Source organism: Monodelphis domestica, chromosome 2, assembly GCF_027887165.1.
Source record: "Monodelphis domestica isolate mMonDom1 chromosome 2, mMonDom1.pri, whole genome shotgun sequence".
Taxonomy (NCBI): domain Eukaryota; kingdom Metazoa; phylum Chordata; class Mammalia; order Didelphimorphia; family Didelphidae; genus Monodelphis; species Monodelphis domestica.
Window position 1 is genome coordinate 132,308,043 of NC_077228.1, and position 22,879 is coordinate 132,330,921.

General features: G+C 36.7%; 2 protein-coding genes across 3 annotated transcripts in view; both read right to left on the reverse strand.

The window, feature by feature from the left end:
* LOC100024925 (TATA box-binding protein-associated factor RNA polymerase I subunit A) overlaps positions 1–17,090 on the reverse strand; it is a 35,522-nt gene extending 18,432 nt beyond the window's left edge. The window contains exons 1-5 of the mRNA XM_001375986.4: positions 16,557–17,090; positions 10,440–10,562; positions 7,236–7,405; positions 4,942–5,055; positions 2,916–3,114 (exon numbers count right to left, since the gene is read on the reverse strand). Of these exons, the coding sequence (XP_001376023.1) occupies positions 2,916–3,114; positions 4,942–5,055; positions 7,236–7,405; positions 10,440–10,560 (604 nt within the window). The 5' untranslated portion in view covers positions 10,561–10,562; positions 16,557–17,090. The remainder of the gene's footprint in view (positions 1–2,915; positions 3,115–4,941; positions 5,056–7,235; positions 7,406–10,439; positions 10,563–16,556) is intronic.
* The window catches only part of HHIPL2 (HHIP like 2), a 148,858-nt gene that overhangs the window by 52,521 nt on the left and 73,458 nt on the right, over positions 1–22,879 (reverse strand). The gene's annotated exons all lie outside the window — the stretch shown is intronic.

The following is a 22,879-nucleotide window of genomic DNA, read 5'->3' on the forward strand; positions in this document are numbered from 1 at the left end:
AAGGCAGAAAAGCAGTAAGGGCTAGGTAGTGGGGGTTAAGTGACTTGCCCAGGGATAAATAGGAAATGTCTGAGGTTACATTTGAACCCAGGACCTCCCATCTCCAGGTCTGGTTCTCTAACAATTGAGTCATCTAACTGCCCCACATATGGCAAATAATTAGTATAGTAAAAACAAAATTACAGTATTTTAAGTATTATAAAATACTTTTCTAATAACCTGTGAAGTAGACAAAACAAGCATCACCTCTGTTTTATGGATGATATAATTGAAGATTAGCAAAGTGACTTCTCCAAATTCAAACTCACATGGCTAGTAAAACAGATTTGGGACATGTAAAGGCCATTTAGAACAGAAAGGTCACCCTTCTAGTCTTTGAAAACAGAGTTTCAAATAGTGTGATGGGGACACAAGGCACATTAAAAGGCATGGAGAAAAGAGTTGTTGATAAAGAAATAGAGGACTCTTGCATTGATCACTTTTCCCAAGAAGTTTAGCCATGAGGAGGGAGATGAGATGACACAGATATATCACAGAAAACTTTTCTTATAGACTAAAAAAAAAAAATCAAATTGGAAAGCATTCATAGCAATGATAAAATTGAAGGTACATGAAAGAAGACAAAATGAGTAAAAGACAGAACCCAAAAGATACAGCAAAATAAGGGGCACAAAAAAAGACAATAGCCTGGGCAAAGATAGTAAAGCAAAGCAATATCTTCTTCTTCTTTTTTTTTTTACTTTTACCTCTGAGACAAGAAGCTAACTGCAAAGATTTAAAAAATACCTACTATGGCAAGGCACCATGTAAGAACCTGGGGTTACAAGAATAAAGTGGAATACTCTATGCTCTCAGAAAGGAAGGAGAGAAATGGAGAGAGAGAGGAAAACATTAATTTTAAAAAGATCTAGGGGGTTTTAATTGCCTACAATCTCAATGACTCAATAGTGTCTAATAGAATCCAAGAAAGCTTCCAGAAATAGGGAGGTGAAAATGCTAAGGTACTTTGCTCTAATCAGACCACATTTGGTGTGCTGGGTTCAGTTTTGAGTTTCATCATTTAGGAAGTACATTAATAAGCTGAAAAGATAATGAAAGATCTCAAAGGTAAACAAAATAAAGGCCAATTGAAAAAAATGGGGGTATTTAGCCAGAAGATGACTTGGAAGAGATTAGGAGAAACATGTTATCTTCCAAGTGGGTAAAGGACTGTCATATGGAAGAGAGATTAGATTTGTTCTTTTCAACTTCAAAAGGCAAAACCAGGAGAAATGGGTAGAAGATGCATAGTGACAAATTTAGGCTTGATGGAAGGGAAAACTTCCTAAAAGTTAGAGCTATCCAAAAGTGCAAAAAGACACTTCAAGAAATAGCAGGTTCGTATTCACTGGAGGACACTAGTTAGACATCTACTTATTAAATATATTGTACCAGGGACTAGTTGGATCAGATGCCTTCCAACTCTGAAATTTTGGGACTGTGAGTCGAGTTGAAGAAGCTCCTATCAGATGGCTGTAATCTACCCAGTAGGAAATGAAGTCATTTGTTCTAACTGTTATAGGTATACTTGGGAGTTGGAGAACAGAAGAAAAAAATGTGCAAATCATTCTAGGAATACAGATTTTATGAATTTATGGATTTTATGGAAGGATTTCCAAATAGCAATAAGGACTCCGCTGTGGTTAAGCATTATAAGTTTATAGTAGGTGAATCAATTGGATTTTATGACTTTCTCCAGGGACACTTAGGAACCCAGAAGCAGCAGAAAAATCAGATGGTGGACTCTCTTCAGGAGTTAAGGATTAGGGGGCATCTGGGTGGCTCAGTAGATAGAGATCCAGGCCCAGAGATTTGAAGTCCTGGTTTCAAATCTGTCCTCGGACACCTCCTAGTTGTATGACCCTAGGCAAGTCACTTAACCCCCATTGCCTAGTCCTTACCACTCTTCTTCCATGGAACCAGTAGACAGTATTGATTCTAAGATGTAAGGGATTTTTTAAAAAAGAGTTAAGAGGGGGCAGCTGGGTAGCTCAGAGGATTGAGGGCCAGGCCTAGAGACCGGAGGTCCTAGGTTCAAATCTGGCCTCAGACACTTCCCAGCTGTGTGACCCTGGGCAAGTCACATGACCCCCATTGCCTAGCCCTTACCACTCTTCTGCCTTGGAGCCAATACACAGTATTGACTCCAAGACAGAAGGTAAAGGTTTAAAATTAAAAATTTTTTTTAAAGTTAAGGATTAGCAGCTCAGAAATAATAGAAGGTTTTGAAGAAAGAAACTGCCATAAGGACTGATAAATAGCAATGGACTCAAAACTAAAATCAAAATAAGTTCTAAGAATATAAATCTAGAAGCTTGAGGGTATGACAGTCAATAATAGGAAGACTAGGAAAGGTTATCAGTTTGAAAGGAAAAGTTGGGATATAAGTTTCACATGCCAGCAGTGGTAGAAAATGGGTATAATCATGCTTGAATGAAAATGGAAATGTTGGTACAAAAGCATGGAAAGGACTAAATTGCAGGAAAATCAGTTCGGTTTGACAAAATTTACCTCGTACTATCATTTACATGTATTAGTCTTACAAAATGACCAAAATGGACTTCATTACAAGTTTACATGAAGGAAAATCCACATCTACAAGTCATTACTATGTAAAGATAAAACAATTTTTAAACTATTAATGGCAGTTAAATTTTTAAAAAAACAACTGATTGTTTTGTAGATGCCAATGAAGATTCCCATCTAGGACAGTTTTGAGATACTAGAAATTATACCAAAGGAAATGATGAAATTTCCTTTACTAGAGATTTTCCTTTCTCTGCAATATACAAATGAAGTCTAGAGATGAATAAAATAATCTCACAATGTCCTTTCCACTCCTAGATATCATAAGGTAAAGCCTAAAATTTACTCACCAAATCTGGACAGTTCAGTCCTCTTTTTAGACCATGTGTAATAGTCCAAAAGTCCTCTATATGCCTGAATAAGTTTAATTAATTTTTCTTGGGATGCAGACATTTCACCGTATCTCCAGCTTTCTGCTTGGTTTAGATTTCTGTAAGCATCCTCAACCATTCCCTTATGCAGAAGGTATAACGCATGTTGTAAAGAGATCTACAAGGAAAAAAAAAATGCTGGGTCATGGGGTTTCAAATATGAAAGGCAGAAAAGAATAGGGAATAAAAAGGTAGCCTCAGAATCAGGAATGCATGGATCCAAGTCCAACATCTGGCACACACTGACTTTATGACCCCAGCAAGTCCCATCATCCCATAAAGGCAATACTCTCAAAAATGTCAATTCCAATCTGAAGAAGGAATCCTAAAGGAATTCTTTACATCAAGGAAATTATAAGATGAGACACAGGAACTACAGGAATATATAAAAAAGGTTGATAAATAGTCCCTGATGTTAAGAAACTTAAATCTAGAAGACAAGACTGATGTTCGTGAAACAATAAGCAATATAAATTCACTACTCCAAGGCTTGATTTATAATCTTTTTTGTCTTCCATTCACTGACATGAGATGGTTATACCTTATAATTTCATAATCTTTTGGTGTTGCTGGGGAAAATTAATCACCCTGCAGCCAACCTGGTGATGAACCTGTCCAAAAATAGCTAGATTGGTCCATGGGGAACAAGCATGAATCAGTTAGTCATTAAGTCTAGCCTGATAGGTCCTGTTAGAGGTTGACATCCATGGAAAATTAATATTGAATTATGATGTACAATTGGTTTCTCTTATTGGCCTCCAAAAATAGTTTGATTTTTAAAGCATGAAAAATCTTTCCCCAAACTATGAAACGGGGTTGGGTCCTCCCTTCTTTTGCTTAGATCTTTTATAGGCAAGGTAGAAATCTATTCTTTATTTATCTATAAACAAGAACTCAATAATGAAATCAACTCTAGCCCCCATGGTGTTCCAGTCAATTGTGAAGAGGAAAAGGTGTGTTGCCATTCCCCTGAGATCCACGTTTTTTTGTGATGAAGTGGTAAGGCCACCTCTGAGGTCACTTCCTATGGTACCTGTTTTCCAATCAGAAATCTCTTAGGATATCCTGGGGAAAGACTGGATGATGATGTCTTAAGGACTATACAGATATGCAGGGAAAGGAAGTCAGACTCTTTTTTTGTCCCTTTCTTGCTCCCCCTCCCCCCCCCCAGTCTACTTACACTTAAGCCCCTGCCCTCTCTGGCCTAACCTGGTTGCCTGGATGCTCACACTCAGTCTCTCTTTTTTGGACCTGCTTAAGTTTTGACATCTGTTTGGACTGTGGAGGGAGTCCAACGGCTAGTTAGAAATCTTGATCAGTCATCAATAAATTAATATTCAAAAAATTTTAAATATAGCCTCCTGAGAATTTCATTTATTACAATTCTATTATTATATGAATGAGATGGAATATTAATATGATTGAGAATGACAAAATGAATAATATAACATAACCACAATTATAGAACACATTCACTCTGAAATCCTTCTCTGGAAATCTGGTAGAAATTCAAATAAGAGAGTCTTGGTATTTTCCTTTTGAAAATACTCAAAGACCAGAAAAGGCCAGAGAACATGAGAGGATAGTGTAAAGAACTAAAGAAACAGTAAGTCAGGTAATAGATGCTTTAGAGTCACTCTTCATGAAGCATCCTTTTATTCACTTAGGGGTTCCACTATCCCTTCCTATTCCCTTCCATCAATTTTTCATCATCACTGGGATCTTAATTGTCAGTATGGTGCAGTGGGTGGAGTATTGCACTTGGAAGTCCAAAAGACCTGGGTTTATATCCAATTTTACTATATATGTGACTCTGGCCAAATCACTTAACCTCTATAAGTCTCAGTTTCCCCATTTGTAAAATGAAACAGTGGTACTGGATGGCTTCTAAGCACACTTTGAGATCTAAATCATTGATCCTACAGTGCTACAAGTCTTTCCTTACCTTTAAATAATTCTGGACACCAATATTTTTCATCCGGTCAGCAAAGGCACTGAAGGTCTCAATATTACTCTTGGGATGGTGATATAAAATTTCACTTCCCAATTTCCAAATGTTCTGCCAAGAAAATGTAGCATAAAGAGGAAAAGATAAGATTAAAAATGTTAAATTCTTTCCAGTTTCGATTTCTAGCAGAGAAAACTATTATTAAACCCCATTATTTCCTTAACAAAAAACTTTACAAAACATTAAACTACCAAAAAGCTGGGACCAATCATTTCATCTAGAGTGGATGAGGCATGTGAAAAGTCAAAAGTAAACTATATTTGAATCTACAGAATTATCAGCAAAAGAGTATCACCAGCCTAATAAAAATAATCTCTTTACTTAGTTAAGCCTACTTTTATGTTATTCCTACCCACCAAGATTTAGGATTCTTCTTTCTGATGGGCTTCTTTATTTTTGCCTTTTTTTCTCCTTCTTTCTCTAATTTAACCATAAAATGTTCACTTTAAGGAAGCTATAATTGAAATTCTTAAAACATAGTCTTGGGATCTGCTGTGAGCTGCATGAATAGCCTCCATAACATTCCCAACAAGTGGCCATCCAGCCTGTTTATTTACTAGGAACTCATTCCATTATGACAGTTCAATTTCCTGAAAATCTAACTAGGAAGCTTTTTCTTACATTAGGCTAAACAATCTTATTGTGAAATTAAATTTATTATCCTCTGTTTTGCCTCTATGTCCTAATGACCATTGGCCTTTCCATCTGACTCACAGCTGAAATCTCCTTATGTGCTGTTTCTCCTCAAGTAAAATGTTAGCTCCTTATGAACATAGATTGTCTTGATTTCCTATTTATATCCCCAACACTTACCACAGAACTCTGAAAACAGTTAAGTACTCCTTCCCCACCACCTCCACCTCTCTCTTTCACTTTCAAAAAAGAAAATCCAATCCAGCAAACATTTTTAAACCCCTGCTGTCAAGAAGGAACTATCCCAGTGCTGGATATATAAAGACAAAATATAGAGCTAGAAGATATAAATGGATAAGTATAATAATATATAATAGAAAGTAGGAGGAAAGAGTGAGCACTGTCAACTCTGGGGATCAGGAAAGGCTACCCAAAAGAGGTAGCTCGTGAACTGAAAATTATAAGATAAGCAGGAAGGAAGGTAGGATTCTGAGAGGAAGATGAGGAGGAAGTATCTACCAACATGGCACATATACAGGAAATGGAAGGTCATACCTGGGGAACCTCTTTAGATCAAACATAAAAAGCATAAGAGCAGTAATGTGCAATAATAAACCTAGAAAGGGAGACTACAGCCAAATCATGGGGGCTTTAAATGCCACACTAAAGAATTTTTGTTTTTTTTAGTTTTGTCCTAAATAAAATAGAGAGTCAATTAAATTTCTAGAGAAGGGGGTGACAGTCAAACTTGTACTTTAAAGAAGACACCTTTGCAATTATGTTGAGAATGGCCTGGAGAAAGAAGAAGCTAGAAGCCAAAAGACCAATAGGAGACTGCTGCAATGGGCCAGGGGAGAGGAGATGAGGGACTGAACCAAGGATAGGGCTCTCTGGGTGGAAAAAAGGTATAGATTTGAGAGATGCTGTGGAAATAGAATCAACAAGAGGTGGCAACTGATTAGTAAAAGAGTATAAGATAGTAGAATGAGTCAAGAATAATCCCACCACATGCTGAACTGGTCCTTTTTCTTGACATAATCTAAATGTTCATTCTTCACAATTCAGAAATGAATGTTTATTTCATTTATAGAAGGCAAAACCACAGAATCAAAGAATTTTAGAGCTAAGCCTTACTGACTTTCTAGTTCAATTATTCCTTTTGAGAGATTAAGGAATCACAGCCCAATAAGGTAAAGTAATTTGCTCAAGATAATACAGATTCAATTTGCAAATAAACAAATAACTGATTTTTTTCATCAATTATAGTCAAAAGAAGCAGAAATTATGAAGTCAATGGGTGGTGATCTGTCTCCAAATAAGGGATAATCATGATGATTTGCAAATTTTACAATTATTCATTCAACCATCCCATCACTTTTTAAATCCTACTTCATTACAAACACAAACATATAGGGAAAATCCTCCTTTCATCTATGCACACAACCTTCAGTTGAAGTTGCTTTTATTTAAAATACTCTTTAAAATGTAACAAAAACATTTTGAATAAAAATCTTTGAGTCCTGAGAAAATTCCTCATCCTCAATAAAAGAGAAGAAGGAACTCGGACTCCCTCTTATTCCCATCATTTGCTCACTTGCCTCTGGGGCCACCTGCCGTTTCTGGCTGTTAAAGTCCTCCAAGGTCTGGAGATAACACTGCAGGAACTCAGAGGCTCGTTGCCATTGATGTTTCAACAGGGCTTCCCGTATGAAGTTTAAACAAATGCTTGTTGTCTGAGCAAAATTTGTCCCCTTACAGCCACGACTCACTTTAAAAAATAAAGTTAAGCAGATAGTCACCACAGAGTAAAGAATAATTAATTTTGTGAATACAGACATTCCCTATATAAGGTTGCCTTGACCAAGATTATTTTATGAGAACATCATTAATACTTTTAAAAAATTACATTCATCTTAGGTGTGGAAACTCTGATATAACACAATTCAGCCAGTTATCCATTATCCCTAACGTTTTACCTAACATTAGATTTTTATGACACTATCACAGAATCAAAGAAAGTTAGACCTGGAATGATCTTGTCCTATCCCCCATCCCATTTTACAGATAAGGAAATTGAGCTTTAGAGGTGAAGTGACTTGTATAAAGATCACATAGTTAATTTCCAGGGGTAGCTGTAAGACTCTATGGAACTGGTTCTCCTGACTTCCTATAAGGACCTATTCATTACACTGTGCTTTGGCAGAAAACATGTTTGTTTCAAATACTTCTACTGATTGGTTGGTTGTTGGCCTTCATATTTGAAGAGGACCAAAATTACATTACTGGTAATACCTTTTGACTTGGGCATAAACCGGATTTAAGTAAGGAAAAGTTACATGAAGTTGTCAGCCTCTCTCTCTCTTCCAATAATCAAAGTTCAGTAGCAAGACAAAAGTGAAGAGGGCTGATAATGGCTAAAAATGCAGTGGAGAACCTTGGCTTCTTCAATGTCTGATCAAGCTCTAACTGTTCCACATCCCTGTTTTACTGCTTTTCTTATTAAATTTTTAAAACAACAGGGCCTAAAGTCCTGATGATGAGCTATGGTCATACATCAGATTCTGGACCAATCTGAATTTCCTATACACAGTCCTGGACAGAACCTCCTCAAAGTTGTTAAGAGGCTGCCATAGCAGAACTCCAGTGACTAACTAAAATCACTGCTAGAATTATAATGATAAAATGTTGAATAAGAGAAGGAAAGAGTGAAGCTTCATGCCATTATACCATTCTCTTCAGGGTTATATCACTCCATCAATCAAAATTTTCTGGGTACAGAAGGATAATTTTATCAAATGTTTTGATGAAATTAAGACATACCCAGGCTACAGAATTACCTATCAATTCTATCAAGAAAATAAGTAAGATTACACTGGCATGACTTGTTCTAAGTGAACCTATGCTAGATGCTAATAATGATCACTTCCTTTCTAGGTGTTCACAAACCATAAATTTAATAAATCTCTCTAAAGTGCCTCTGGGGCAATGTGGATACATATCAACTATATCAATAGTCTAATGTTTATAGAATCCATTTTTTTTCTCCTTTTTGAAAACAGGGACATTTGATCATTTCTAGTTTTCTAGTACCTTTTTCATCCGACAAGAATCTACAAAGATTATTGACATTTCATTGATCTCACTGGCATCTTATTTCAATCCCGCAGAATGTCATTTGTCTGAACCAGGTGACTAGCTCAGTTACTCCAGACAGGCATTCTCTTACAATCTATTTGACAATCTTTGGCTCAAATTTCCTCTTAATCATTTGTCCTACCCTTTCCAAGATCATTCTCCTTGTAGGAAAATATGAAATAAAATAGTTGAACTGTTCTGCCTAGTCTGTCTTTTTTAACATTAACACCATTTGCCACAAACAATACATTTATATATCCTGTTTGGTTAGTCTAACACATAACCCTGAGAAGTCTTCATGATGACTCTTTGCAAGCTTCAGCTTTGGCTAAACTTTCAAAATTCTGACATTATTTGTACAAATCTGCTTCAATCTCTTATATTTTTCCTCAGTTATGCACCTTCTTTGAATTTTTCAGAAATATTCTTTTTAATTCTGAGCTCAGATCCCTACACATTTAAGTATATCTTCCTTTTCTTCCATATCAGAATCACTGAAGATACTAGAAACTGTCAGAATTTAATTTGGGGGTAATAAAATTATATAATTTGAGAGCTAGAAGGAACTTCCACAGTCATCTATTTCAACCTCTAATCCAAAAAACAACACTATTAAGACCTATCTGACAAGTCATCACTTATCTTCCAGTGCTTTACATTTTCGTTGGGCCATTTTAATTTTTAGAATCACAAACAATGAGCTTATATATATTATTCCCAAGATTTTTGAACTTTGCCTAGAGCTTACGTCAAAGAATCATTCTGAGGTTCATGTGCCTGAGTGGTGACTTTACATGCCATAATGGCATTGGTGGCAAGTCAGTCTCTGATGGGAATTTCATACTGAAGTACACTGCTCTTGCTTCTTGTATATGGCAAATTCTGGGCTCAACCCAACTGGCTCTCAGTTTTTCAGCTGTATTGCCGATTAATTGGCTGGATGATAATTATATGGTCTTTAACTGAGTGAAAGGATGTAAGAATATAGTGGAAGTCATGGAACACTTCAGTTCTAGGAATGGCAAGACCAGCAAAAAGAACACCACTACTGACTGAGGCCAACTCTTATGAATATTTTTAATTTGTTTTTGGCTTAACTATCAAATAATTTCTCTGTGGCTAGGAAGAGCACCTGGAAACCTCATCTGTTCTCATACTTATAATCCTTATGATCTCATTTGCTGTAATTCTCTTTGGATTTCATTTCCCTTTTCCTTCTACTAGGATGGCTAAATAATAAAATTAAGTTTATTATTATGAAATAAAAACTAAACTACAAAAAAATCAGTTAGTTTAAGCCCCTCAATTTATACATGAAGGAGCTAAGAAACAAAAAGATAAAAGTTATCTATCCAAGTTCACACTAACAGCATTTGGTAGCATAAGGTCTAGAAGCTAAGTCTCCTGCCTGACTCCCAATCCAATTCCCTTTCCTGAATATTTAATCCAGAGTTAAGAATTTAAACTATATATAATATATAGTATAGAAGTATACTTCCCTGGAACCCTAAAAGGACAATAGGCCAACTTCACGTGGAAGAACAAGATTTATAAGGAAATTCTCATGAAATGGTAAACTTATCTAGAATCCAAATAATCAGAAAGCTCAAATTACTATATTTGTTTTTCAATTCTGCATAGACTTCTCATTGGTCACTTCTACTTACCTGTACTCTGAACATGCTGAGAAAGCCAAGGTAAATATATTTCTGGTCCAGAGCCTACTGATGCTTCTACTTGATCATCCTCTTCCACAGGCCTCATTAATTCCTCACTGAAAGAATCCATATCTACTCCAAATGAAGAAGAATAATTATAACCTCCACACATAAATTTATAGGTTTCTGAATTACATTAAGAAAAAGATTTTTTAAGCCATTCCCTAATTGATAAATGGACAAGGAACATGAATAGGCAGTTTTCAGATAAAAAAAATCAAAACTATCAATAAGCACATGAAAAGTATTCTAAATCTCTTATAATTCGAGAAATGCAAATCAAAACAACTCTGAGGTACCACCTCACACCTAGCAGACTGGCTAATATGACAGCAAAGGAAAGTAATAAATGTTGGAGAGGATGTGGCAAAATTGGGACACTGGCAATTTGGAACTATGCCCAAAGGGCACTAAAAGACTGCCTGCCCTTTGACCCAGCCATAGCACTGCTGGGTTTGTACCCCAAAGAGATAATAAGGAACAAGACTTGTACAAAAATATTTATAGTCAAGCTCTTTGTGGTGGCAAAAAAATTGGAAAATGAGGGGATGCCCTTCAATTGGGGAATAGCTGAACAAATTGTGGTATATCTTGGTGATGGAATATTATTGTGTTAAAAGGAATAATTAACTGGAAGAATTCCATATGGACTGGAACAACCTCCAGGAATTATTGCAGAGCAAAAGGAGCAGAACCAGGAGAACATTATACACAGAGATAGATACACTGTGGCACAATTGAATGTAATGGACTTCTCAACTAGCAGCAATGCAATGATCCAGGACAATTCTAAGGGATTTAGGAGAAAGAATGCTATCCACATGCAGAGAAAGAACTGTGGGAGTAGAAACACAGAAGAAAAAACATTTCCTTGATCACATAGTTTGATGGAGATATGATTGGGGATATAAACTCTAAATGATCACTCTATTACAAATATTGATAATATGGAAATAGGTCTTGAATACATGTAAAACCCAGTTGAACTGCATATTGGTTATGGGAGGGTGTGAACTTTAAAATTACTCCACCCTACTTAGACTTACTTTAGGGGAAGATAAAGTTGTAATCTCCTGATTAAACAATGAAGGTACTTAGTTCTCACTTTACAGTGAAGCTAGAACTTTAACCTAAGTCTATTTTTAGGTCTTAATACAAAAAGGTGTTAAGTAATTATAAAGGTTAAATTAATCACAAAAAATGATAAGTATCTTAATACAAAAAGATGTTAAATAACTAGAGAGGTTAAATTAATCACAAAAAGGTCAAGTAACTAACAAAAGGTGAACTTAACAAAGAAGTGTTAAGTAACTCTAAAGATACAATCTAATCAAAGAAGATGAGGACTCTAAAAGAATAGACATTTAGAGGAGGGGATACAAGGGTGAAAGGTCTATATATTGGCTCATTTCCTCTTTTTGCACAGAGAGTTAGCTGATAGCAATATGCTGGGCCTTTTGGCATCTTAGGGTGGCTATTGTCCAGTTTGGTGGTGAGTTTCTGGCTGAGTTTCCCTCCTTTACTTTTCCAACTTTATCCTCTTAAAAGCCTCTAATCTTCTTCAGAGAACTAGAGGCAGGAATTTTAAACTCCCCCTGGCACAGGCCAGGCAGGAGAATCCTATATTCTCTTTCCTCCTTCTCCTTAAATTCCCTCCCTCTATATTAATTAAATTACCATAAATTTCCAGACTGACTTGGGTATTTTATTTGGGATTTTCCTGGGTGACCAATTAACTCTAGATCTTTAAGTCACAACCCTAAAATTATCATTACAGTCGGGAGGGCAGAGAGGTGGTAAAGAACATGAATCATGTAACCATGGGCAAAGATTCTAAATTAATTAATTAAATAAATAGATTTTTTAAATTTAAGGATCAAATGCAAAAAAGAAAAAGAAAAGGATTTTTAAAAAATACTAATAAATACAGCATAAATTTCAGTGTGCCTGTAAGTTTTTCCTTTAGATTAAAACAAAACTGAGCTTTCCACAGTAGTTGAAATCAACAAGAAAGTACCTTCCATATAAAGGAATTCAACATTTATTAACTACCTACAATATGCAAGACATTGTGTTAGGTAATAGGACTGCAAAGATATAAATGAAAATTTCTATCCTCAAAGCAGCTTGCTAAAGCAAGTAGCAAAGAAAGATAGAGAGTGATGGGGTCGCAGGGGAATCAGACATAATGTTGCAAGAATTTTCAAGGAGAGAAAGTTGAGGGGAGGGGTGCAGGGGGAGAAAGGAATAGATGAATAGGAGAAGAGCAAGAACAAATACGGTGAAAGTGTGAGACTTAAAAGAGGCTAATGAAACAATAGCAAGTATTCACAAAGCAAAGTCTGTTCATTGCTCCTTTTCATCATTTTCCTTTAATCCTTAAAAAGTACTCCTCTCCATCTACACATAGATTATTTCTCCATTTCTTAACAGAAATTCATCTTCAAAAATACAGAATAACAATTCACTTTTCTATAGGCTTACTATTTATAAATTACTTTCTCCAAGACAATCCTGTGAGGTAGAAAGTATAATTATCCTCATCTCATGAAGGAGGAAAGTCACAACCGGTAAACAGCAAATGCCAGGCTTGTACCCAAGTCTTCCAGCTCCAAGTTCAATATTTTTTCCAATAGTGCCTATTAGTAGTCAGGTAACAATTACTGAGTATTTACATGCTACAACACACTACAACATCAACTAGTTCATAGAGACAATAAATCTGGACTCTATGAGAATAAAATTGAAAGCAATTCCAAAATCTGAGTTCCTGTCAACCCCTGAGAACCTCTGGGTCCCTATCCTGTTTCTAACTGCTTCCTCACCCCCCTCCACCTCAAAGTCAACCCTTGGGAACCTGCTCTGACCAGCAGTTTCTAACTGCCCCCAAGAAGACTACCATATACCCCAACAGTTTCCAACCACCTCTTCCTAGATGGAGATAATTGCAAAGACACTTCTGCAACACTCCCTCCTGTAGTTCAACTGTTCTATATATCCCAGTCTTACTCCCTCTTTCTGTTTTCCACAACTAAGACCTATAAGAATCCTCTTTCTCGCCTCCCTTCCCAGACATTCAAGTTTGAAAAGGCAGTGCATTGTCCCAAATTTCAATTTCTCAACCCTAAATTTTATTTTATTTACTTATCACCTAGCAAGTCTAAGTTTTGTACAGGTTGACACCAGTTAAATTCATAAACAATCAAGTTATCATTTGTGGGTATTATTAATATATTATGGGGATAACATTAGATTCACAGTTTTAGAACCTTGGAGGCCATCTAGTCCAACTCTCCCATTTTACACATGAGAAAATAGTGGCTCAGAATGCATATGGGTCACCCAAATAATAGTCAAAGGAAAATTCACTAAAGTCTAGCTCTCTTGGGTGGGAAGGATAAACATCTGTTAACTTAAGCAAAACCCTAACTAACTTGCATTGCTAAACCTAAACAATTCATGAGGCCACAGATTTGAAGCCAGAAGGAGCCAAAGATCATGTAGTACAGTGATATTAAAACTATGGCACATGGGCCAAAAAGGTCACACAAAGCCCTCTCTGTGTGCACACCTGCAATCACCTGCCAGAACTGGATACTAGAAAGCAAGAAGGAGTCCAGGCAGAGCTGTTCCCTTCCCCCTACAGGTCTGAAGGGAGCATAGCTCTGGGCACATAGCTGGAGGGGAGGGGAGTGCTGGGGCCACTCTCCTCCCTCTCACCACATCTGTTGGTAGGCCCAGCAGCCCAATGGGAGCACTTCCTCCTCCTCTTGGGTAAGGAGGGTTGGGGAGAGCGAAGTCAGAGGGCAGGGGACAGCACTAGGTTGGGGGGGGGGGGGCAGAGCACTTGGTCTTTGGGGTGGGGTGGGAGCAGGGCCCAGCACTCCCTCTATAAAAGGTTCACTATCACTGATGTAGTCAATCCACCCCACTCACAATTAAATCAGTAACAATACTTCTACTGGACTGTTTAAAGAAGTAATCAGTTAGCACTAAGTGTAAAAAAAAATTATAATTTTCTAATCAGTGGTTTGATGTGCAGAACAATGGTGTCAAACAGAAACAGAGGTCACTAAATTCTAAATAATAAGAATTCTTACAGCTAGATGTATATTGACTTAGGAATCATATATTAATATTATTTATGTTCTATTCTATTTTTATTTATCTTACTAAATATTTTCCAATAACAATTTAATCTGGTTGGAAGGTGTCTGACACATCTAAAGTAGACATCCAAACATCCACGACTACTTAAGGTTTTAGTATATGAGGAGCTTATAATGATGTGGCAATGAGAGAACTAAATTAATGGAGAGCAACTCTAAACAATTTTGTTGAAGCAAAAATAGGCAAGAAATAATCTGAAAACACCACAAAATATTATATAACATAAGTTCATGGAATGTTGAGTTAGATTAGATTTTAGAAATCAATTCATTTTTCTCATTGTCAAGGCACTAGGCACTTCAGTTTCTTTTTCTAAATGTAAGTTATATTCTCTGTTAAAAGGATATAATGTACATAAAGCAAAAAGGACTGGGCCAGTCAATTCACTAATACAGGACACTCCTAATTGAGAAAACTTTACCTGCCAAGGTAAGTTAGGACTTCTGTAACTTAGCCATACCTATAGCACCACATGGTTAAGTAACTTGACCAGGTTACACAACCAGTGAGTGTCAAAGACTTTTAAACAAGCCTTCCTGGCTCCAAGGCCAGGTTTCTCTACACTAAAACTGACACTATGAAAGCATAAACCAAGTGCTGGATTTGGACATCTGTATGTAGCTTAGCTAAGTGGAACAGTGGGCTTGAAGTCTGGAAAATGTGAGTTACAATCCTGCCTCTGCAACTAACTGGCTTTTGTTACCCCAGGCATTTCATTTCCTCTCTCTGTGCCTCAAATTCCCCATTTGTAAAACAGGGATAATAAAAGCATCTGCTTTCCAGAGTAGTTTTGAGGATCACAAAGAGAAATCCATATGAAGTCCTCTGCAAACCTTAATTGGCTCTTTAAATGCTAACTATTAAATCCCAGCCTTGACACCCAAAATAGTTGTGAATTGGAATCAAAAACACTTAGGTCCTCAACTTTGGCTCAGGGCTTTTTTCTCGGATTCACTCATACCTTGAAGGCTTTCCTTCTAGGGTTCTGATTACAGGCTTCCCAGATTCCCTTTAAGCCCCAATTAAAATCGCACTTTCTACCGGAAGCTTTTCCTAACTTAATTCCAGGGTCTTCCCTTGGTTCCTTATTTCCTATTTATCCTGTATACAGCTTGCTTTGTTTGTATGTTTGTATGCTGTCTCCTTTATTAGCTCTTGGGGGCGGGAGTTGTCTTTTGCCTCTCAGCGAATCCCCTTGCCTGGCACATAGAAGGAGCTTAACCAATATTTACTGAATTAAACTGAATTGTTGAAATTTTTCATTTGTAAAATGGTGATACTAATAATAGCACTATCAAGCTCTCAGAAGGTTGTCATGGGGAAGGCAGTTTATAAATTCCTACAGATAGCATCATCATCATAACTGCAGGGCTACACAAAAGTATGGCACGGTTTTAAAGTTAAAAACCACAATTACCGAGAGGCTTCATAATTGGACCAAGGGTCATAGGCCTCCACCTGCACGCCCAGGCCCTCCTTCTCAAAAACGCGATAGCCATGGCAACCAAGCCTCTCCTTCCAAAGGGGAGGTGGGGGGAAGAGAGAAAAAAGGGTTCAAGCTTCCTAGGCAAGGCAGACAAGCCATTAGTTTTTACGGGGGGAAGGGGCAGCTAGGTGGCTCATTGGACAGAGAGTCAGGCCCAGAGACAGGAGATCCTAGATTCAAATGTGATCTCAGGCACTTCCCAAGTGTGACCCTGAGCGAGTCATTTTAATCCCTCCACTTCCTAGCCCTTACCTCTCTTCTACCTTGGTACCAACACATAATATAGATTCTAAGATTGAAGGTAAGGGTTAAAAAAAAAAAAGCAGGCCTAGACGGAAGGAGACTTCCGAAACAAGGCCCAGTCCCCGTTTGCTCCCGCTGAATCTGAGATTTTTCACCCTGACACTTACCTGGAGCTCTGCTCTCTCCCCTCACCACCTACTCTTAGGACCCAGCGGAATCCTCGAGGAAGCTCAGCCTGCCGGGTAGCCCAGAGTGGTACTCTTGAGGAGAGCGATTCCACTGCGCGTGCGCACCATCCTCGTGTCGCCTTAGAGCGGGCGCTTGCGTCACTTCCCTTGCTCCAGCCTTTTCACCTCCTCTCGCTTCGCCACTTCCGGTCACTAAGGCCCTCGGCTTTTCAGTTCCTTTTTTTCTTTGCGGTCCTGGTTATTCATTGATCCTGCATTCCCAGAGCAGATTTCTCCCTCACCATGCTTTGGATGGATTCTTGGAGATGAAGGGTTTTTCCGGGCAAACGAGTAGAGTGAAACACGAGTATTTGGCAGCTGAAAAGCCCCCGACCGATGGCTCTTGATGAACTCACCCCTTGGCATCCGCTTTGTGCACAGCTGTTGTTATCCTGAGTAAGCATGAGGACCAACTGTTTTAGCAATCATGCCAGAAAAGCTTGTGTCATTAACGTCAGTCTAAGGGCACCACTTTTCTTCTGCCCAAAAAAAGAATAAAATGGGATGCAAGAGTCACTTTTAGGAAGTATTATATATATATATATATACACACACACACACATATATATATTTGTAAATATACCCGTGTAATTCAACCTTAAAAAGGAATTCTCCCTCTCCTCTGTTGTTGGGAAACTGAGCGCCCCATGATTACAACTATGTGACCTCGAGAACATGCTTGGGAAGGAGCAGAGCAGAGGGAAGCTAGTCTTAGGTTTCAAGCCTCCTAGGTTCAAAGACATGCCTGACCTGAAATAGGGTGTATGTAGCCCAAGGAAGATTTAGTGGTTTTTCAAATGGTGGAGGAATTAGACTATTACCCTACATTTCACAAAGCAGAGCTAGGAAGAATAGCTCACTAGCGATCTGAAAAAGATTTCACCTCAATGTGAGGAAACATTCTGAATTTAGAATGCTTTTAAAGTGGAATGGATGTCTCAGAAGATAGTTTACCTCATTGGAGGTCTTCAGGAAGATACCATTTATAAGGGATATTTTAGAAAGCATAATGTATGGAAAATATCTTAAATTTGGTGTCATAAGACTTGATTTGAATCCTAGCTCTTGCTAGTGTGTGACCTAAAGCAAGTCATATAATCTCTTGGGACCTCATCTGTAAAATAGGGTGTTTGCATTTGATGACCACTAAGGTTCCTCCCTCAGGCACTCTTGTTGACATATAGGTTGAATTATATCATCTCTGAAGTCCCTCCCAACTCTGAGGCTGAGGGAAAGTTTCTGAAGGCAACCTACTTGAGGAAACCAATAACCTTCAGATCTTACTGGGAGAACAGATCCAAGGATTTAACACCTCATTGCATTAATATAGTTATGGGGAAAAATAAAGAGAGGAAGATGCTGAGCTTTGTAGGGAAACTTCACAGGGTTATAGACTGATGAAACTTTGGGCTGAAATAATTCATTTATAGAATTAAGAATTCAACACATTGAATGTCTATGTGCAAAGCACTTTGTTAAGCCCCAAAGATATAATAACAAACTACAGTAATATGATCATAGAATTTTGAGCTGAAAAGGGCTCCTAGAGCTCATCTGGTCCAACTACAATTTTACATATAAGAATTTGAGGGCTTAGGAGTAAAGTGACTTACTTAAAGTGACTTATGTGATTTACAGATACAATGAATTTTTTTGGAGAGGCCCAGAAATATTTAATAATTTATCAAAAGTCGACATTAGTAACAATTAGAAAGGCCCAACCTTGATTTCTAGTGTAGAGTTCAGTCTCAAAAGATGAAGTGAGTTATCTCCATTCAATGTATAATCCCTAGACTTGAGTCTTTCATTCCATCTCTCCCATCTCTGAGAACTTGATGCATTAAGGATCATTCTCTCACATCTTCCATTTCTACTTACAAACTATTTGTTAGAAACTATTTACAAACTACTATACACTTAAGTCTCTCCTCTACTTAAAAAAAGAAAAACAAAAACCTGTTCCTTGAACCTGCTATCCTTTCATAGTATCTCCTATACCTCTTCAATGTTCAACTCCTAAGAAGTCTATCCTTACTACTTTTAATTTGTCATTCACTTGAGACCCTTTCAATCTAGATGCCATATGCCATCCACAACTTAAACTGTCACAAGTACTCATAAGTGGTTAGCAAATCTAATAGCCTTTCATCTGCATGCTTTTTAACTTCTCTGTTGCATTTCATACTGTTGATCACCTCCATTTACTAGACATTTATTTATGCCATGGCCTCTGAAACAGCTCTCTCTGGTTTTCCTACATTGTCTAACTCAATTGTATCCTTTGTTCACAACAATGGCTAATAGAAACAATTATGAACTAGTATACACATGTTGGAAATGTTGGAAAATATTAAACAAACCTGATTGAGTATCCACTATGAGTCAGGCACTGTGGTAAGGTACAGGATATTTAAAAACACATATAAATAAGTGTAAAATATATATAAAGTAAAAGCAAGATCATGTTGAAGGTAGAGGAGGTACTAACAGCTAGAGATACATCAAAGATACAAATGTTAGTTTTGTTATTCTCATTTAATTTGGTATACATTTAATATTCTACTATAGGGAACTTTTAGTTATGAAAACTCCTAAGTCACAAGATACAATGCCTTTCAAATAAGTAATATTTTGATCCATTATGTCAGCCAGAATTGTAATATAGCTGAGGAAAAGGATCAGAAATGTAGTTCCTTTTGTCTTCATCGGCTTCTATATGCAATCCATGATCAAAACCCTGAAGAAAAAAATCAAATAGCTTGACCCCAGGAGGAATTAGAATTCCTGTATTTAGGGAAGAGTTCAGAGAATATATTGCAAAAGAAATGAGAGTTATGTAAGAGAGACCTGGAAAAAAGAATGAGTTACAAAACTTTACCCTAACACACTCCCTAAAAATGAAAGGGAACTAAATAGAAGTTAATAACTCAATGAGATAACAAGACTTGTTCAAGTCAAAAGTTTCAGAAAATACAGAAAAATATGAGTTATATTGGGGAAAATTTGACCTGAAAACAGATAAAGGTAACATAGTTGGATAATCTGAAATTCATGACCATAAAAAGAAACCTGAATATCATTAAAAAAAAAAAACCTTAATGTGTAAATAGAAAGAATCGACCCGTCACCTCCTAAAAGAAACCCCCAAATGAAAACTTCGAGGAAAGTCATTGCCAAAATCCAGTCTCTAGATAAAAGAAAAAGCACTACAAGCAGCCACACAGAATTCAAATATTGAAGAACTATAATCAAGATGACACAAGATTCAGCAGATATTATAAAGGAGCACAGAACATAGAATGAGATATTTCGAGAGGCAAGAGATAATGGTTTACAAGTAGAATAACTTACTTAACAAAATTGAATATAATCCTATAAGGGAAAAATGAATCTTCAGTAAAAGAGGACTTCCAAATATTCGTGATGAAAACATAATTATCGAAAAGGAAACTTGAAATACAAACAAATGAGTCAAGATAAAAATAAGAAATGTAAAAACAAGTAACTTATCAGAAAGGACTTAATGAGAACAAACTGTTTACATTCTAATGGGGGAAGATTTCTGATAGATTTCTAATTAGAGAAATAAGACTTTTAAAATAAATTTTTAAAAAACTTCTTAAGAAGAACTACAATGAGTAAAAAGTTCATATCTTCTGTGAGACAGTGATTAATGAGATTATTTTATAACTGAAGATTCCTTTGATTTTTAGAAAAACCTAATCTTATCTCTTGGGGTCATGAATACAACTTCTTTTTTCCAAACTGCAAATAATGACTTAATTTGTTACCATTTTAATTTGCCCACTTAACTAAATGTATTTGGCTTCAAATTGGATTTTTAGAATGCTTTATTTCAAATTGCTTTATCTTTATTATTACTAATTACCTTGTAAAACTTAAGCAAAATTCATATTAAATTTCTCAATTTTATGATTTCTTTTCCTTGATTGCTGCAAAACAGAAGACAGAATTTCTTTAATTTTAAGGTAGCATGAAAATTCAATATATAATTAACCAGGTTGTCGTACTGAAAATTATTTAACAAATCATCAAGCTAAATGTAATTGCTTCTATCAACTGGGTATTCATTTAATCAAAGTGTTTAATCTGAATTATCTCTAAATATGCCACCAAATAGATGTCTGGCTATTCTTTAATTTTAAAAAATCAGATCCATCTATTTTTTTTAATTTTTAAAAATATTTTTCCATGTTTCCATGATACATTTTATTTCCCTCCCCACTTTCCTCCCCCACACCCCAAGAGCCAACAAGCAATTTTACTGGATTATATAAATGTTATAACTTGACATAATTTCTGTTGAAATAAATGAAAGTAAAATTATCAAATGTAATATTGATTTTAAAAAGAGTGTAGTTGCCATTATAACTCTTAAATCAGGAGTATGTCAGTAGCTCGCAACAATGTAATTTTAATTTTTAAAAAAAGGAAATATAAGGGGGGGAAGAAATGTAATAAGGGGACAGAAAATCATACCTATCTAGAAAAATACCCTAAACCGAAATCCAAAGCCCACTAAGCTGCTAAGCCTGCAAAGCCCTTGAGTGCCAACCCCCAGAGAGAGAGAGATGGGGTGTGGGGTAGGACGAACTTGGAGAGTGGTTTCTATCATCATACCATATTATTCATTTTTGCAATCTTTTGAAACCCAAAATGCATATCGTGTACCCATATAAACCAATGATAAACTATATGGGGTTTTTTTTCTGCATTTCTACTCCCACAGTTCTTTCTCTTAATGTGGATAGCATTTTTTCTCATAAATCCCTTGGGATTGTCTGGGATTGTTGCATTGCTACTAGTAACAAAATCCATTGTATTCCATTGTTCCACAATGTTTCACTTTCTATGGACAATGTTCTCCTGGTTCTGCTCATTTCACTCTGTATCAGTTCATGGAGGTTCTTCCAGTTCATATAGAAATCCTCCAGTGTAAGAGTTAAAATTAAAGGATGGACTAAATGTGTTCACCAAAACTATATTACGCAATTCAGAATGACTTTTTAAGGTAGTTTATTTACAAAAGAAGAAAGAATGAACATAAGGAAATGAGAGAGAGAGTAGATAATTATGATGGCCTGGTCTGAACTAAGCAGGGCTTCAGAAGCTCAGCAAAGAGGGGCCCAGAGGTAAATTAAACAAGGGTTCTAGCAATAAGGCATCCTCCAAGACAAGGGGCCTCTCCAGAGGCTAGTACCTTCAGAAAAGTCAGGAAAAGGAGTCAGCTTTTTCACTCGCCCACGTGGTAATTTAAAGGGAGAGATTCAAAAATAGTCTCACCAAATTTCAGAGTCTCAGGTTCACGAAGCAATCCTTCATCAGCCTCCAACTCCAATTCCATCTCCAACTCTGAACTCTGAAGAACTGACTTCACAAGAAGTTGCCACTGCTTTTATAGATGCTTCTTTGTGTCACTTCCTGTGCATTCCTTCCACTTTATGTGAAGCAGTTGTTGCTTTAGCTTTGCTTAGGACTGCCCACAGGGCAGTCAGTTGTTTCTGATTTGTCACCCACTAGAACACACATGGGACACAGACCTCCCCATACTTAAGGATAAGTGAGGTGTATATGCTTCTGGTGATTAAATCTAAAAGTGGGCATGGGGAAAGTTAATCCCATCTTCACACCAGTTCATCATTCCTTATAGCACAATCATATTCTATCACCTTCATATACCACAATCTGTTCAGCCATTCACCACTTGAGAGACATACCTTCATTTTCCAATTTTTTGCCACCACAGTGTACAGCTACAAATATTTTTGTACAACCTTTTTTTAAATTATCTCTTTGGGGTACAAACCTAATTGTGGTGTTGCTGGATCAAAGGGCATGCATTCTTTTAAAGTCCTTTGGGCATAATTCCAAATTATCTTCCAGAATTGTTGGATCAATTCACAACTTCATCAACAGTGTATCAGTGTCCCAATTTTGCCACATCCCCTCCAAAATGTATTATTTTACTGTCATATTGGCCTATCTGCTAGGTGTGAGGTGGTACTTCAAAGCTGTTTTGATTTTAATTTCTCTAATCAGGAGGGATTTAGAACACTTTTTCATGTGATTATTGATAGTTTTGATTTCTTCATCTGAAAACTACCTATTCATGTCCTTTGACCATTTGTCAATTGGGGAATGGCTTGATTTCTTGTACATTTGACTTAGTTCCTTATATATTTGAAAAATTAGACCTTTTTCAGAGAATTTTATTATAAATTTTCCCCCTGTTTGTTGCTTCC